Source organism: Lithobates pipiens, unplaced genomic scaffold (assembly GCF_037356315.1).
Source record: "Lithobates pipiens isolate NorthernLeopardFrog02 unplaced genomic scaffold, aLitPip1_a1.2 Scaffold_18, whole genome shotgun sequence".
In the NCBI taxonomy this organism is placed as follows: Eukaryota; Metazoa; Chordata; class Amphibia; order Anura; family Ranidae; genus Lithobates; species Lithobates pipiens.
The window spans coordinates 570,270,903-570,286,174 of NW_027507758.1; the positions used below are offsets into that span (position 1 = coordinate 570,270,903).

General features: G+C 42.5%; 1 protein-coding gene across 1 annotated transcript; it reads right to left on the minus strand.

Annotated features, from left to right (window-relative positions):
- Positions 1–462: 462 nt before the first annotated feature.
- Positions 463–8,287, minus strand: LOC143990288 (interleukin-17A-like). Its single transcript, XM_077490347.1, has 3 exons — positions 8,108–8,287; positions 5,385–5,578; positions 463–1,258 (listed from the first exon to the last, which is right to left on the minus strand). The coding sequence occupies exons 1-3, from the start codon at positions 8,144–8,146 to the stop codon at positions 1,042–1,044; spliced, it is 450 nt and encodes a 149-aa protein (XP_077346473.1). The 5' UTR covers positions 8,147–8,287; the 3' UTR covers positions 463–1,041.
- Between the last annotated feature and the right edge of the window lie 6,985 nt (positions 8,288–15,272).

Here is a 15,272-nt window from a genome sequence, read left to right on the forward strand (position 1 = left end):
ATGGTATTAAGAACTGGGGTATGTAAACTTTTGATCAGGGTCATTTTGGGTAGATTCTGATGTCATTATGATTGAATCTTCCTAAAATGTGTTATTTTTAGGGTTTTTGTCTTTGTCTGGCAAAGATGTGAATTTAAAAAAATTATATCTGAGATATTGCATAGAATTTAAGTTTGGTGGATGTCAGGAGCCTTTGCGTGGCAAGGTAACTAGAGCAGAAGGAATAGATGCACAAGTAGTGTGAACAACTCATTCCAAAAATGTTACCGGGAATACTAAGTTATGACTCTGGGTCTGGCAAGTAGCAGAAGCCATGTGATGACAAAGTAACTGAAGCCATAGGCACAGGTGCACAAGTAAGGTGAAGCACTCAATCCAAAAATGTGCCAAGAATAATTTACAATTTTTTTTTTTAATTGACATCTTAGACACAGAAAAAACTAATAAGAACAGTAATTATAATAAGATTAAGTTTGATTTTTTTTAATTGTATTTTCAATTCAGTAAGGATTTTTATTACATGCATCATTTTAATGCTATAAAAATTGTGGATATCCCTCATTTTTACATTCGGGTGTTTTCACTGAAGGGTACTATTAATGCTACAGTATATAACAATACTTTAAACAATTGTACACTTCCAACCTTGTAGCAACAGTTTGGGGAAGACCCTTTTCTGTTTTAGCATTACTGCGCCACTGTGCAGAAAGCCAGCTCCGAAAAGACATGGTTTGATGAGTTTGGTGTTGAGGACCTCCAGTGGCCTACTGAAAGCCCTGACCTCAACCATACTGATCACCTTTGGGATAAATTGGAACTCTTTAGATCCCCCATGACCTGACCTTCTTTTGCCTGAAGGGCATAAGTTCTCTCAGATACACTTCAAAATCTTGTGCAAAGCCTTTCTAGAAAAGTGGAGGCTTTTGTGGGGGGCCCAATTCCATATTAAAGTCTATGGTTTTGGAAAGGGATGCCCAACAAGTTCATATAGGTGCGAGAGGCAGATGGACACAAACTTTTGGCCACATGCTCTGTTTATTATTACTTTCGGACACAAGTGCAGCCCACAGAAACCATCATGATCTTCAAATTGAAGCTTGCTTTACATCCTTTCATTTCCTGGTGAAGGACCAGAATCTCCTGCTTGATGGGAACTGAGCTTAGGTTCAAGTCCACATTACCCTTGGAATCCACACAACTGTCATGGCAATTTGCGTTTCTTATGGTGTATGAAATCCTGCTGCTGTTTTCATCATGGCTGGTAGAAAAGCAAAAAACTGTTTAAGTGTTGTTGAAAAGATAACATTACCCTTCAAGTCAACTATACTGTATACATTGCAAAGATTTTAGCAAGCTTCAGTCAAGAGCCTTTTGTTCCACAGATGCTGAGATAAGCCATGTCACTGCACTGAGAAGGAGTTCTTGATAGTAGGTTCTGCCATTACCATATTTACATAACCAGCATCAATGATGTCATAGAAGATACTGCACCCGCATCTCGCCTTATACACATTTTGTTTAGTGCAGTAAATACTAACTGGATAACATTTAGTTTGCTTATGTACTGTGTATCATATTTTTTCAATTAAATATGTGTACACCTTTATTTCATCCTTTGTTTTGCATTTCAGGGCTACTGATCTCCTCGGGCTATTCAGCCACCTGTTTTCATGCATTCCATTGTTAACAGCATATAATTGCTCTGGACTAGCTTTCTGATGGTGACAATGTCAGATCATATATGAGCAATCACAGCCACTTGTAGTATTCACAAGGTGACAATGCAGGGCTGTAATTAAAGTGTTTGTAAAGTCTATTTTATTCCTATTAAAATAACAAACATGTCATACTTACCTTTCCCTCTTCTGTGCTCCTGGCACCTCCCTCCTGTTGAGTGCGCCACACAGCAAGCAACTTGGGGCCACAGCTCCATGTCACCATTCAGACACGGGGCCGTGACCAGCCCTGCTCCCTCTCTTTCCTGATTGGCTAGCTGACTTTGACTGACAGCAGCGTGAGCCAATGGCGCCACTGCTGTGTCTCAGCCAATCAGGAGGAACATCGCTGGACAGAGATGGGGCTCAGGAAAGTATTAAGGGGGCTGAGGGGGCCTGTTGCACATAGAAGGTTTTTATCTTAATGCAGAGCAAAAAAACCTTCTGACTTTACAACCCCTTTAAGATACAAGGTGAGAATCTTCATGGCAGAATCACCAGGTATTATTGTAATGAAAGCTGCAGAAGTTAAGAGATTAAATCAACTTTTTAAATTACATTAGCATGTTATAGATTGTCTGTACCACACACATGTGCCTCCCTCTATTTCCAAAGAACATCCTCTAGAACATTCTAGATACCATACAGATATATGAAATATGGATAATGCAAATGGTACCACAGATTTGAAAGTATGCATGCATGCACAATTTGTAACTTGTAATTCTTTTGAATTGAATTGCATGACAAAGTTATTATCATGTTGCAAGGATCTGCTTATTTTTAACAACAAAAGATAACATGACAAAGCCTGGAAAGAGGACAAAACTGGAAAAAATGGCCATTAACCCCCCTGGCGGTATTTCCGAGTGTGGCTTGAGGTGAAAATTTTGTACCATTAGCGATAACCCCGAGCCAGACTCGGGACCTGATCGCTGGATCTAGGAAGATGTTACTTACCTTGTACCCTGGATCCAGCGATGTCCCCCTGCTGTACGAGCGAGCCGTCCTCCGCTCGATCTATAACAGAGCCGGGCTCCGTCCCTGCGAGCGTTGCGATGCACGGGGACGGAGAACGGCGCCAAATTTAAAAAGTAAAACACACAGTTTACATACAGTATAATGTAATCTTACAGATTACATTTCTGTATGTAATTATTTCACATCCCCTTTGTCCCTAGTGGTCTACCCAGTGTCCTGCATGCAGTTTTATATTATAAAAACTGTTCTTTATGCCAGGAAACTGGAGATTGTCCATAGCAACCAAAACTGTCCCTTTACATCAAAAGTGATTTTAGACCAGCTAGAAAACAGCGATAATAAATTAGAATCACTTGCAGAATTGAGCGATAGCGATTTGTGGGGAGATTCCTCATCAAATACTGAAAAGTAATGACAGTGACAATTCTGCATCTGAGCAAATTTGAGTGTTTTTGATTTGATTACATTATTGAATAATTTTTATTATTGTTATATTATTTTTTGGTATAATTATTTATAGTTATTTATTATATTATAATTTATTATTTCATTTTTCAAACTTTATCATACCCGGGATGTCTGCTAGACTCTGGTTTGGACAGATTTAAGTGAGTTTTTCCTAAGAATTACAGGACTACAATATAAAACGCCCAATTTTCATGCAAAATAATTGTACCGCTTTTAGCACCTAAAATCAGAAATAATCGTACCGCAGTTATTCCTAAAGCCCCATACACACTATCAGTTTTTCTGCTGAGTTTTTCCTTCGGATTTACCAAAACCATGCAATATGAGGTCAAACCTTAGAAGTTTCAATTTGTATATAATCAGGCAGGCCCTTGCACTACATGGTTTTGGTAAACCTGAAGGAAAAACTCATGAGAAAAACTGATAGTGTGTATGGGCTTTAGAATTACAGGACTACATTATAAAACGCTAAATTTTCATGCAAAATAATTGTACCGCTTTCAGCACCTAAAATCTGAAATAATCATACCACCAGGGAGGTTAATGCCCTAAGCCTCTAAAGAGGACAAAACTGAAGAAAATGGCCATTAATGCCCAATTATTATTAACACAAAATGCTTATATGAGAATTTTCTCCATTACAGATAAAAAGGAGGATTACCAACTACACACGCACAGCAATTTAAATTACCTGTACCCAGTTTTAAAACACATTAAACCATTAAAACAAGTGCTCTTTTGCCACTGTAGTTTTAGGAATGGTGAAGAAATTAATCTTCAAAATTCAAAAATTCACATCAGAAGCACTGATGTTTCAGCTCCTTTCCCCTTTACTTTTGACAGGCTGCCAACCCTCTAACATAACCAGGGCTCAAGTCCTGCGGGAACGCATGGGAACGGAGTTCCTGTAATTTTTCCACAACAGGAACTAAGTTCCCATTAGCAGCCGCGTCCTGCAAGACTTTGAAGTATGTGAGCTGTGTGGCAGGTGCTACACCAGCAGCCGCCGACATGGCTTGCAATAGTAAGTGCCGCACACCAGGGGTGGACTGACCATTCAGGCATTGCCAGTAGGGGGCCCCATGACAGCTTCCTCTTCGATCGACATGTCAATCACAGCTAGCTGACGGGTAGATCAGGTCCCTGCTGCTAAGAGATTGTATTTAGTCAGACCTCTTGGATGCGCTCCTCCGCGCCGCCCCCCCTCCCCCCGATTTTCTGTCTCCTCATCTCCCCCCCCCCCCCCAGTCTCCTGCATACTTGCTCTGTGTGTCCTGCTGAATCCCCCCCTCCTCTATCTTCAGTGTCATATAATGACAGAACCCAGAGGAGGAGCACAGCTATTCTGCTCACAGGACATGCAGGGAGAGAGGTGAGCTGAAGGAGGAACATCAGTTTGTGGTGGTAAGCCGAGCACAATACCTGGCAAAGTTTAATGCCAGGAGGGAAGTTTATGTGGAAATATGTGAAGGGTTGGAATAGTAGCAAGTGTGTGTTGGAGCCCTGCAGAGTTTGCAGCCCCCCAAGCTAACATACATCTAAGCAGGAACACATCACTATCTCCCCAATCATTCTGTCCAGATAATGTGCAGTTAATTTATGACCTTTCCGTTTAACCCTGTGTTATCCAAACTCTGTTCAATGAAAAGTGTAAACTCACCACATAAACACTCTATGTACAAAATAAAATTCCCCAATAAAGATCAGAACATGATGTTCACAATTGCATGGAAGCACAATTGAATGAATGCTGATTATTCAGAGAATTACCGTATTTGTTTATTGAGGATTGTTTTTTTTGTTTTTTTTATGTACGAACCGTTAAGCTTCATACAAACAATACGAAAATTGGATGAAAAATACCACTTTTGAAGTGTTTGTGCATATCATATCATTTTTTTTTTGGTGGGGGAGTGGATCTTGGGTGGGAGTTCCCACACTTTTTTCCCCAGGACTTGACCCCTGAACATAACCAACCATTACATTTTTCGAAGTTGTAAGAAACAAATAGAACACAACAGTCTTTGTTGTTATCTTTAAATATATTCCAGATTGAGGCTTTCTTTGAGGATTAAGTACTTCACATTACATGCAGCTAGAGAAACCAGTGATGTGTTTTAAGCTCTTTTACTGCTAGTTAGGAATATGCAAAAACGTTAATGTCTGTAGTCTAGGCTCATGTGCACTTTAGCCCTGAATGAGCATATTGTAAAATATTACCTGTATATCCATGGAGAGAGTGACCTGTTACTCACATCATCTACGTACCACTGGAACTCCTCACTAACATTAAGATAGACACGCATTACTGATGGAAACTTCACATTTTTGTTCGTCGGACACCTTTTCCTATGATGATTTATCTTTCCATCACAAGGGACCAGCAAAAGAAGCACCAACAGTGTAAAGAGAGTCTGCAAGAGGGCCAAGAAAAGAATAATAGAAAGGCAGAGAAATTTTCTAACATATTAGACAAGCAATTCACAATTAGGGTTCTGTGGAACCCCAGGGTTCCTCAAGAGGTTGCTAGGGGTTCCTGGAGCTTTGGCTGATTGACCTCCCATCTGATGGCACTGGAATAATTTCAGGGCCAATACTGTTTGGCAGAGCCAGCATCATAACACCAATTAACTTTTTACCTGTCTGTAGGGGTGACATTCTTCCCACTGACTCCCACTGACTGCCAACATAAGCAGCATTTTTACCACTGACCCATAGTAAATTATGTTCTTTAGTGATTCCCTGAGACCTGAAAATCATTTTAAGGGTCCCTCTATGGCTAAAAGGTTGCGAAAGACTGTTTGACTATCCTAGTGAACATAAATATACAGTAAATAAAATGACAATAAACCAGGCAAACTCTAATGAAACTTTTATTCTATTTAAGGGTAATACATTTTCTAGGTACGTATGATATGTAGATATTGTCACTTGAATTCTCCCACTAATGCTTCCTACACATGGTTGGATTTTCCGATGGAAAATGTTCGATGGGAGCCTTTTGTCGGAAATTCCGACCATGTGTAGGCTCAATCGGACAGATTCCATCGGAATTTCTGTCGCACAAAATTTGAGATCTGGTTTTCAATTTTTCCGACAACAAAATCCATTGTCGTAAATTCCGATCGTGTGTACGCAATTCTGACACACAAAATTTCACGCATGCTCAGAATCAAGCAGAAGAGCCACACTGGCTACTGAAATTCATTTTTCTCGGCTCGTTGTACGTGTTGTACATCACCGCGTTCTTGATGTTCGGAATTTCCGACCAACTTTGTGTGACCGTGTGAATGCAAGACAAGTTTGAGCCAACATCCATCTGAAAAAATCCATGGATTTTGTTGTTGGAATATCCGATCATGTGTACGAGGCATTAGTCTTTTAGTTCATCCAATTCAGGTGAAAGTTTTGAAATTGAACAATATATAAATTGTGGGACTCGGTATGTAGTGTACCTGATATACTGTGTTGCTTGTAATTTGCAATATGTGGGGTGCATTACACATGCCCCACGTACTAGAATAGGGGAATTTATTGCAATACTGTTAATTCTAATGCCAAACACAGGGGTTAAACCTCAGATAGGATCTGGACTTACATTTATGTTCATTTTATAATTTTAATTTTTTCCTTTTTCCACCATTTCTCATATTCTGTTGTCTCTATTTTTGATTTCCCCCTTCCCCGTGGTCATTCATTTTTTTCTATTCTGTCAAACTGATCAGTTATTATTTTGTATCTCTTTTGAATATTTTTATTTCTGTTTTGTGGTTTGCTTTTCCAGCACAATTTTTACCCTCCTCTCTTTTGGGATTCATTGTTTCAATTCGGCAATCATTAGGTTAATTGGAAATCTCTGCGATCAATGAAGGAGGAGGATGGTGGTTTTACACTATAAATGTTGTGTAGTTTTTGTATATAACTGAACAAGGCCATTATGGCTGAAATGTGTTAACCTCTGCTGTACATACAGTGCCTTGAAAAAGTATTCATACTCCTTAAAATTTTCCACAGTTTGTCATGTTACAACCCAAAAACGTAATTGTATTTTATTGGGATTTAATATAATAGACCAACACAAAGTGGCACATAATTGTGAAGTGGAAGGAAAATGATATATGGTTTTCAAATGTTTTTTACAAATAAATATCTGGAAAGTCTAGTGTGCATTTGTATTCAGCCCCCTTTACTCTGATACCCCTAACTAGGCCCTGCTCCCTCTCTTTCCTGATTGGCTAGCTGACTTTGACTGACAGCAGCGGGAACCAATGGCACCACTGCTGTGTCTCAGCCAATCAGGAGGAACATCGCTGGACCGTTTCAGGACAACGAGCGCTTGAATTACAGTGGCAGGGTTTCTTTGAAGCACCTGATTAGAGCCAGAAGCTCTAATAGGCTTCAAAATAGGATGGGCATTGCGCTCGGAGCACACCCAGGTGTTACATCAGTGAATAAATATTCGCTGTTAAAACACTGATCCTCAATCCGGCCAATCCGAAGTGGGTGTGAGACTGGCCGAAAAGGGAAGACTCCCAGTTGGCCGCAGAGGAGGAGGGAGGAAAAGGCAGCCGCCGCTGCAGTGGTGACCCATGGAGAGCAGGGGAAGGGGAGGCTGTCGCCGAGCAGGGGAAGCCGCAGGTGATGCAATGGGGGGTAAGTGCTACCGACCAACCAGGGGGGGTCAGTAGCATACTGTTTGCTGCCCCCTTTAAAAAATGTACCGCTGCCCACCACTGGTGGAGTCCACTCCTAGGCAAGTCTCTGGTACCAGTTGATGAGCTACATATAGACCAGAGCTATCCAGCGGAGGTACACCTCTCCTTCTGCTAGCAGCAATGACAGCTTCTTAGTGGACAGAAATTTAAGGAATTGGGAGTTTTTAAGTTTTCTGTACAATGTAAAACAACACCACTAGGTATACAACTTTAAAATACAACACTTACCACCACTGCTGGTCTTCTGATGTTGCTCATAGTACTCATAGTGAAGTCTTTTCTCTGGCTCCCAGTGCAACTGGTAGATGCTCAAGTTGTATGGGAGGGAACTTATATATGGAGCACACAAGGGAAGTCCACTAATAGTATAAAAGGTATAATAGGAATATGACCTACTGTCTTTGTACATAATATTGTAATATTTCCTCTTTTGTTGTTCCTTTAGTAAATGGACATACTGTAGCTGTTCTTATGATAGAAAGAAATGTGATTACATATCTCCCAGCTATAGATCTACAATAGGTTAGTAACTGATTAACTATTCCAGGGAGCCTGACTGTAAGTCCCTATCTGATTTAAATAACTATATCACTTAAATGGATTGTTTCTATTGAAGTTAACAGAGAACAGAAAAAATTTCTATAGATTTAAAGGGAACATGAGACTTTCCGAAATGGTGGTTAGGTATGCAGCAGTTCACTAATTACATGAATTTTGAAAAGCAGTGTGTGGCCTGATTGGTCTCTAGAACTAGCAGCTCATTGCCATGTTGGAACAAGAGACAAAGTATGCTGATATCAATAATGCTGTGGACTTTGGCAAATGCAAGTTAGGTGGTTGGAGGGGGATGAGGTCCCCTAAAAATTCATACCAGACCCTTTATCTGAGCATGCAAACTGGCTGGTCAGTATAGGGGGGACCCCTCCTAGACCATACCAGGCCATATGTCCTCAACATGGAGGTTCCTTCCCAGGTAAGTAACAGGTGAAAGTAACTGACATTTTACTGATGATTGAACAAAAAAAAAATAGAATTCATTGCTTTTAATTTTGTACAAGGTTTATGGCAGATGAGGTCAATAGCTTACTTGGGAGAAGTCAGTGGCCCACGGGACAACACCAAAACCAACCACTCCAGTGCACTGATTATTTAGCAATGAAAACTTGATAAAAAAGAGGCAAAGAATGACAATCTTCTAGTGATAGAATTGCTATCAGCCTACTACTACCAGATGTTTTGTTCTGTTTAACAATGCAGTGTTTGCCAAGTTTGTTTAACAAAATGTTAGACTTGATATGAAGAGTTAAGGGTGTTTGCTTTCACTTTGTACAGATATGCTTTGTGCATTTGTAAATGAGCACATTAAAGCCCCGTACACACAGGCCGAATGTCGACCTGACGATGGGTGGGCTGAAAGAATGACCTCATATCAGAAGTCACCAACACATCTTCAAACCGCCCTCTTCTTGCAGCCGCAACTCTTTCTCTGGGAGTGGGAATTATCCTCAGCCAGCGCACGCAAAAGCAGAATGCAGCATTTCTCGAAGCAAGGTCTGTAAGTGCTCCATTCTGACAACCCTCTGTGATGGTGGTAACATTTCTGACATTTTGTGTTTGTACCGGGGCTCTAAGTACGTTGCCACCCAGTACTGGTCCTTGACCTTTATGCTTTTTATACGGGGGTCCCTGTTAAAACACTGGAGCATGAAGGCCCCCATTTGCACTAAACTGGAAGCGGTGTGGTGGCCTGGCTCCTGCTCATCATCCAGGATAATGTTGTCCTCTTTGTTCTTCTCTGCCTATCCACACACAACAACAGGGATCCCAGAAAGGTTTAAAGCATACTCTTCTTGCTCTTCCTCAACCACCCCGGCACCAACCTCCTCTGACTCCTCTTCAGACTCCTGTTGTTGACTTGTCTCAGATAGAGTAGCCCCCCCTGGGAATTCATCAAGCATTGCGACTTCCTCATCTTCCTGCTCCTGCTCCTCCACGGCTTGATCATTGACACAACGCAATGCACGCTCCATAAATAAGGCATAAGGTATCATGTGACTGATGGCGCCATGGCTGCGACTGACCAGTTTGGTGATCTCATCAAATGGCCGCAGAAGTCTGCATGCATCGCGCATGAGCAGCCACTGGCGCGGTAAAAAAAAAAGCTCCCAGAACCTGTTCTGCTGCAGAGTTCGTACAGGTAGTCGTTAACTGCACATTTCTGCTGGAGCAGCCTATCAAGCATACAGAAGGTTGAGTTCCATCGCGTCGGGCAATCGCAAATAAGACATCTGATTGTGTCACCGCTGAATGTCAGCAAGGCGAGCCATGGCCGTGTAAGATCTTCTGAAATGGGCCGAGATTTTCCTTGCCTGCCGCAAGATGTCCTGGACCCCAGGGTATTTGACAACGAATCGCTGCACGACCAAGTTTAAGACGTGTGCCATGCATGGCATGTGGGTAATTTTGCCCTGTTTCAATGCGCTAAGCAGATTGGCACCGTTGTCACACACCACTTTACCAACTGTCAAATTGAGCGGTGTTAGCCACTGACCTGCCTGCGAATGCAAAGCTGAAAGGAGTGCAGGGCCAGTGTGGCTCTTGGCTTCCAGGCACAACAGACGCAGCACAGCATGGCAACGTCTCACCTGGCATGTCGAATAGGTTCTGGGGATATTGGGCTGCGCAGTGGAAGAGACGCTAGCAGCGGAAAAGGAGGAGTTAGCTGAGAAGGAGAGGGAGGAGGATGGAGTAGGAGGAGAAGAAGAGGCAGGTCTGCATGCAATCCGTGGTGGTAAAACCAAATCTACAGGGGTGCCACGGGTTACATGCTTGATGGCCGTCAGAAGGTTCCCCCAGTGGGCAGTAAAAGTTATATACCTTCCCTGCCTGTGTTTGCTAGACCACGTGTCTGTGGTCAGTTGTATCTTGGCACCGACACTGTGTGCCAGAGATACATTCGCTTGCCGCTGAACATGGCCATATAGCTCTGGGATGCCCTTCTGTGAGAAATACTTCCTTCCTGGGACATTCCATTGTGGTGTTCCAATGGCCACAAATTTTCAAAAGGCCTCCGAGTCCACCAGTTTATATGGCAGTAGTTGGCGGGCTATCAGTTCTGACAAGCCAGCCGTCAAGAGGGTTATCCGGCGTCATAATTTTCTTACGCTCGAACATTTGGCCCATGGAAGACTGCCTTTTTCCACAAAAACATGAGGACGGCATGATGGAAGGTGGAGTGGAGGACAATTGTGAGGAGAGAGGAGAAGTAGAAGAGAAGAAGGCTGGACGGTAAGAGCCTGGAGTGTGGCTTTGTGGGTTCCGTTGCTCCCACTGGGCTCGGTGATGGCAGCTCATGTGCCTTCTTAAGGCGGTCGTCCCTAGGTGAGTGTTGTCTTGTACCATTTAAATTCGGGAAAGAGTGTGAATAGTAACCCTGCATTTTAATTTGTGCTACTAGAGTGGAATAGAGTGCACTTATTATATTCATAAAAGATTGACCAAAACCCCATTTTTCCAAGATCGGAAACAAGAAGGCCCAAGAAACAGAGTCAGAGTAATGCTTTCATGAGATCCAGTGAAAGCACAAAACCCTGATGTGGGGGGCCCTTATCCCAGCCAGATCTCAGTAGCGAAACAATGTCTATAGCTCTTCTGATTTGATCAGGCCCCTGCCTACCAGGAATGAAGCCCACCTGATCTTTATGAATATAAAGGCTAATAAAGGTAGAAATTCTATTGGCTAGGATTTTCGTTAATATTTTTAGGTTATTGTTTACTAACGAGATAGGATGATAGTTAACGGTGCAGCTAGTGTCCCGATTTAGGTATTACCATTATGAAGGCTGAATTTAGCGTCGTGTCCAGGCGTGTACCAGATCGAAATTAGTTGAAGAAATGGGCCAAATAGGGAGATAATATTGAGGCAAAATGTTTTTTAGTACGGAGTTGAAAATCCTTCCGGTCCAGAATCAGTTTTAAGGTTCAAAATGACCTGGGAAATGTCCTCAGCCAAAACAGGGTCCTCCAATCTGTCCCTATGGTGTTCTCGGTTCCTGGGTATATTCATTGAACTGAGATAAGAATCAATGAGGCTAGGTTAGGGTTCAGTCCCTTGTTTACTGTATAAGGAGCAGTAGAAATAGTGAAAAGCTGCCATCATTTTTGGGGGATTTTGCGAAAGAGAACCATTGCTTAAGCGTATTTTAGGCAAAGTGCGTGTCCTTATCTTAGAAGTGATCCTGCGTGCCAGCATGGCTCCTGGCTTATCTTTTTGATAATAAAACTTTCCCCCCTCCCTGCGCTAACTTTTCTCAGCTACTGTAGTGAGGGACAAATTATACAAATTGTGCATGCTGTTTCAAGCATAGCTGCCATTCCTGAAGTGGGGTTGCGTTTATGTTGTTTACTTAATTGCAAGAAATCCCTTTCCAGTCTGTTAATGTCCAGTTTGTGGGCTTTGTTTAATCTGGCAGACATTTGGATCAGTTTACCACGTATATAGGTTTTATGTGCTGCCCATAATATAGTGAGAGAAATATTATCAATGTTATTGAGCAAGAAATATTCCCGGATATCTTTGTCTATCTCACTATCATGAGAGGGATTGCTAAGGAGATATGTGTTTAATCCCCAATGGAACCCATGACGTTGAGATATTGGTTTGTGTATCATTAAAAGAAGAAAAAAGTGGTCCGACCAGACAGAGTCCTTAATGATTACCTTTTGAACTAGTGGGGTATGTTTTTGCAAAATTAAAAAGTGATCTATTCCAGCAAATGTATTGTGGGGACTGGAATAATGTGTATAGTCCCAAGTCCCAGGATTCATTTCACTCCAGGTGTCCACCAGACCCTGTTTGGAAGATCTGTCTGGCTACATAGAGACTCTGTCTAGTGGGACGCACACCATCCTTTCCCCGGGGACGGGACATATCCTTTCTTGCATCAAATGCAATGTTCGAATTCCCTCCATAAAGGACTAGGCCTTCTAGCATTGGAGCTAGGGTGTGAAGCAGAGATTGGAAAAACTTAGATTGACCGTGGTTAGGTGCATAGTATGAGATCAGAGAATAGAGCTGATCGTCTATGAGTACTTTCACTAGTATGAACCTGCCATCAGGGTCCTTAAATTCTGATATTAATGAAAATCGGGTCTTGCGGGAGAAGAAAATGCCCACTCCTTTAGTTTTCTTGTCAGAATTAGCAAGGAAGAACATAGGGAATTTGGGATGTATAAAAGACGGGTTATAGGTTTTTGGGAAATGTGTATCCTGAAGAAATAATATGTCAACTTTTTGGTCATGAAAGTACTGAAAGACCTTTTGACGCTTAATGGGAGAGTTAATCCCCTGTATGTTTTGTGATGCAAAACGTAGGGCTTGTGCCTGAGTGGTGTGATCAGCCATGGAGCAGTGTAGGACAAGATGCCAGCAACCCCCAACCCCCTACCTTCCATCTGGTGGGCAAACGTTGATCAAGAGCCGATGTGAAGTTCAATAAATTACAATCCTGGGTCCTGCGGGCGAGGGAGTCCGCACTCGTCTCTGAAAAAGATGAAAATTTAGTAGAGAATAAAAGAGAAGAAGATAGAAGATGAGTAGTGAGAGAACAGATAAGGATCCAGGGACATGGGAGAAGAGTGCTCCCCATATCCCAATACACAAAAATGGAACCCCCAACTAGTGGGGGAAATCCCGACCATGAGCAGGAAAAAAAGCAATCCTGCTCCGAATGTAGGAGGAGGGGCATAGGTGCCGCTCCGTGCACGGTGCCCCCCAAAAATTGCAGAAACATGTTAAGCCGCGTACACACGGGCGGACTGTATGGCCAACTTAGTCCGTCAGACAATCCGACGGACAGTCCGTCCTACTTTCGAATGAACGGACTTGACCACACACGGATGCACAAACAGTCCGTCGAAAGCTTGCGCGATGACGTGTACAGCACGTACGACGGGACTAGAAATAGGAAGTCCAATACACAGCAATGCAACCTTTCGCCGTGTAAATCCTTTCTGAGCATGCGCCATACTTAGTCCGTCGAACTAGCCTACTCACGAGCGGATTGTCCGCTGAAACCAAAGTATGACGGACAGTATTACGGAAATTCTGAAATACTTAGTCCGCCAGACTGCACGCTGAAAAAGTCAGCTGAAGCCCACACACGAGCGGACTGTCCACTGAAATGTGTTTCGACGGACTAAGTTGGCCATACAGTCCGCCCGTGTGTACGCGGCTTAACATGTTTGGATGCAGGACATTCCCTATCTCTATAACTTGTAATGAGAAAGACAAAAACCCATGGACGAGAAAGTTGGCAACCCAGGGGAAGTTATGGAACGTAGAGCAATGGTCAGTGCTATGCTTAGAAACTAATGGTGGTAAACAAAAAATCATAGCTGCCATTAGAAAAAGGTTCCATCCACATGGCGTAGGGAAATAAAAATATAAAGAAACAAATATTCTCCGTGCATCCAGATTCCTAGCAATGCAGGGAGAGTGCGACATTTCCCACGCTTAACTTCCGAACATGAAGTATATAAACCCAGTAAATAACAGGGCACTCCCCCAATCAATTCATATAACATAAAATTCAAAAGCAGAGAGTAGCTATACTGAGTGTTCCAAATTCCGCAAAATAGATTTGAACCACTGAGCAGATGTGAGTGTCAGAGTAGTGGTCCAGACAAAAAGTGCGGTGGGCATAAGTGCCTAAGAGGCCAGATGTTCCCATGACCTAAATAGGGGATGAGAGAGGAGAAAAGAGAAAAGAGTTCATGCAGCTTTTCCGTCTTTGGATTTCTTGTGCCTGGGTGTGTGCCACATAGAGGTGAGAGGGCTAGATGGGGGAGGACGTTTCGTCAGGCCGGAGGATGATGATTACCACGGTGAGGCAGGGTCGGTAGACAGGAGTCCAAGTTTTGTTATCAAGAGTTCTCCTTCAGCTAGGGTGGAAAATATGAATGGCTTGCCATTGAATTCAAATTTTAGGCTCAGGGGAAACAGCCACCAGTATTTAATATTCTTCTGTTGAAGGACAGCTAGCAGAGGTTTTAGTGTTCGCCGTCTTTGTATAGTAAGGGGGAAATATCTGCAAAGACTTGCACTATATGACCCAGAAGTTGCAGGTTTGGAGTAGTGTGAGCTCTCCGCATGACCTCTATGGGCCGATCTAGTTCTAATTTGTGGGCTCTGATGTCAGGTATGAGAGTCTTGATTAAAGAGTGTACTGCATCTGGAATGTCATTGAACAATTTGGGAAGGCCCCTGATCCTAAAGTTCAACCTTCTGGACCTATTTTCAAGGTCATCAATTTTGGCCATAGCCCCCTCCAATTGGTCCTGGAATCGATCTGTGTTTTGGTTGACACAATCGATTGTGGCATCCATTTTATTT

What these genes read in the sequence shown, in the direction of transcription:
- LOC143990288 (XM_077490347.1), bottom strand. Translation starts at nt 8,146, where the DNA reads ATGAGTACTATGAGCAACATCAGAAGACCAGCAGTGGTG. An exon ending in TCAGAAGACCAGCAGTGGTG is followed by an intron (nt 5,579 to 8,107) that starts GTAAGTGTTGTA and finishes GCCCTCTTGCAG; the next exon opens with ACTCTCTTTACACTGTTGGT. An exon ending in CTCTCTCCATGGATATACAG is followed by an intron (nt 1,259 to 5,384) that starts GTAATATTTTAC and finishes CTTTTCTACCAG; the next exon opens with CCATGATGAAAACAGCAGCA.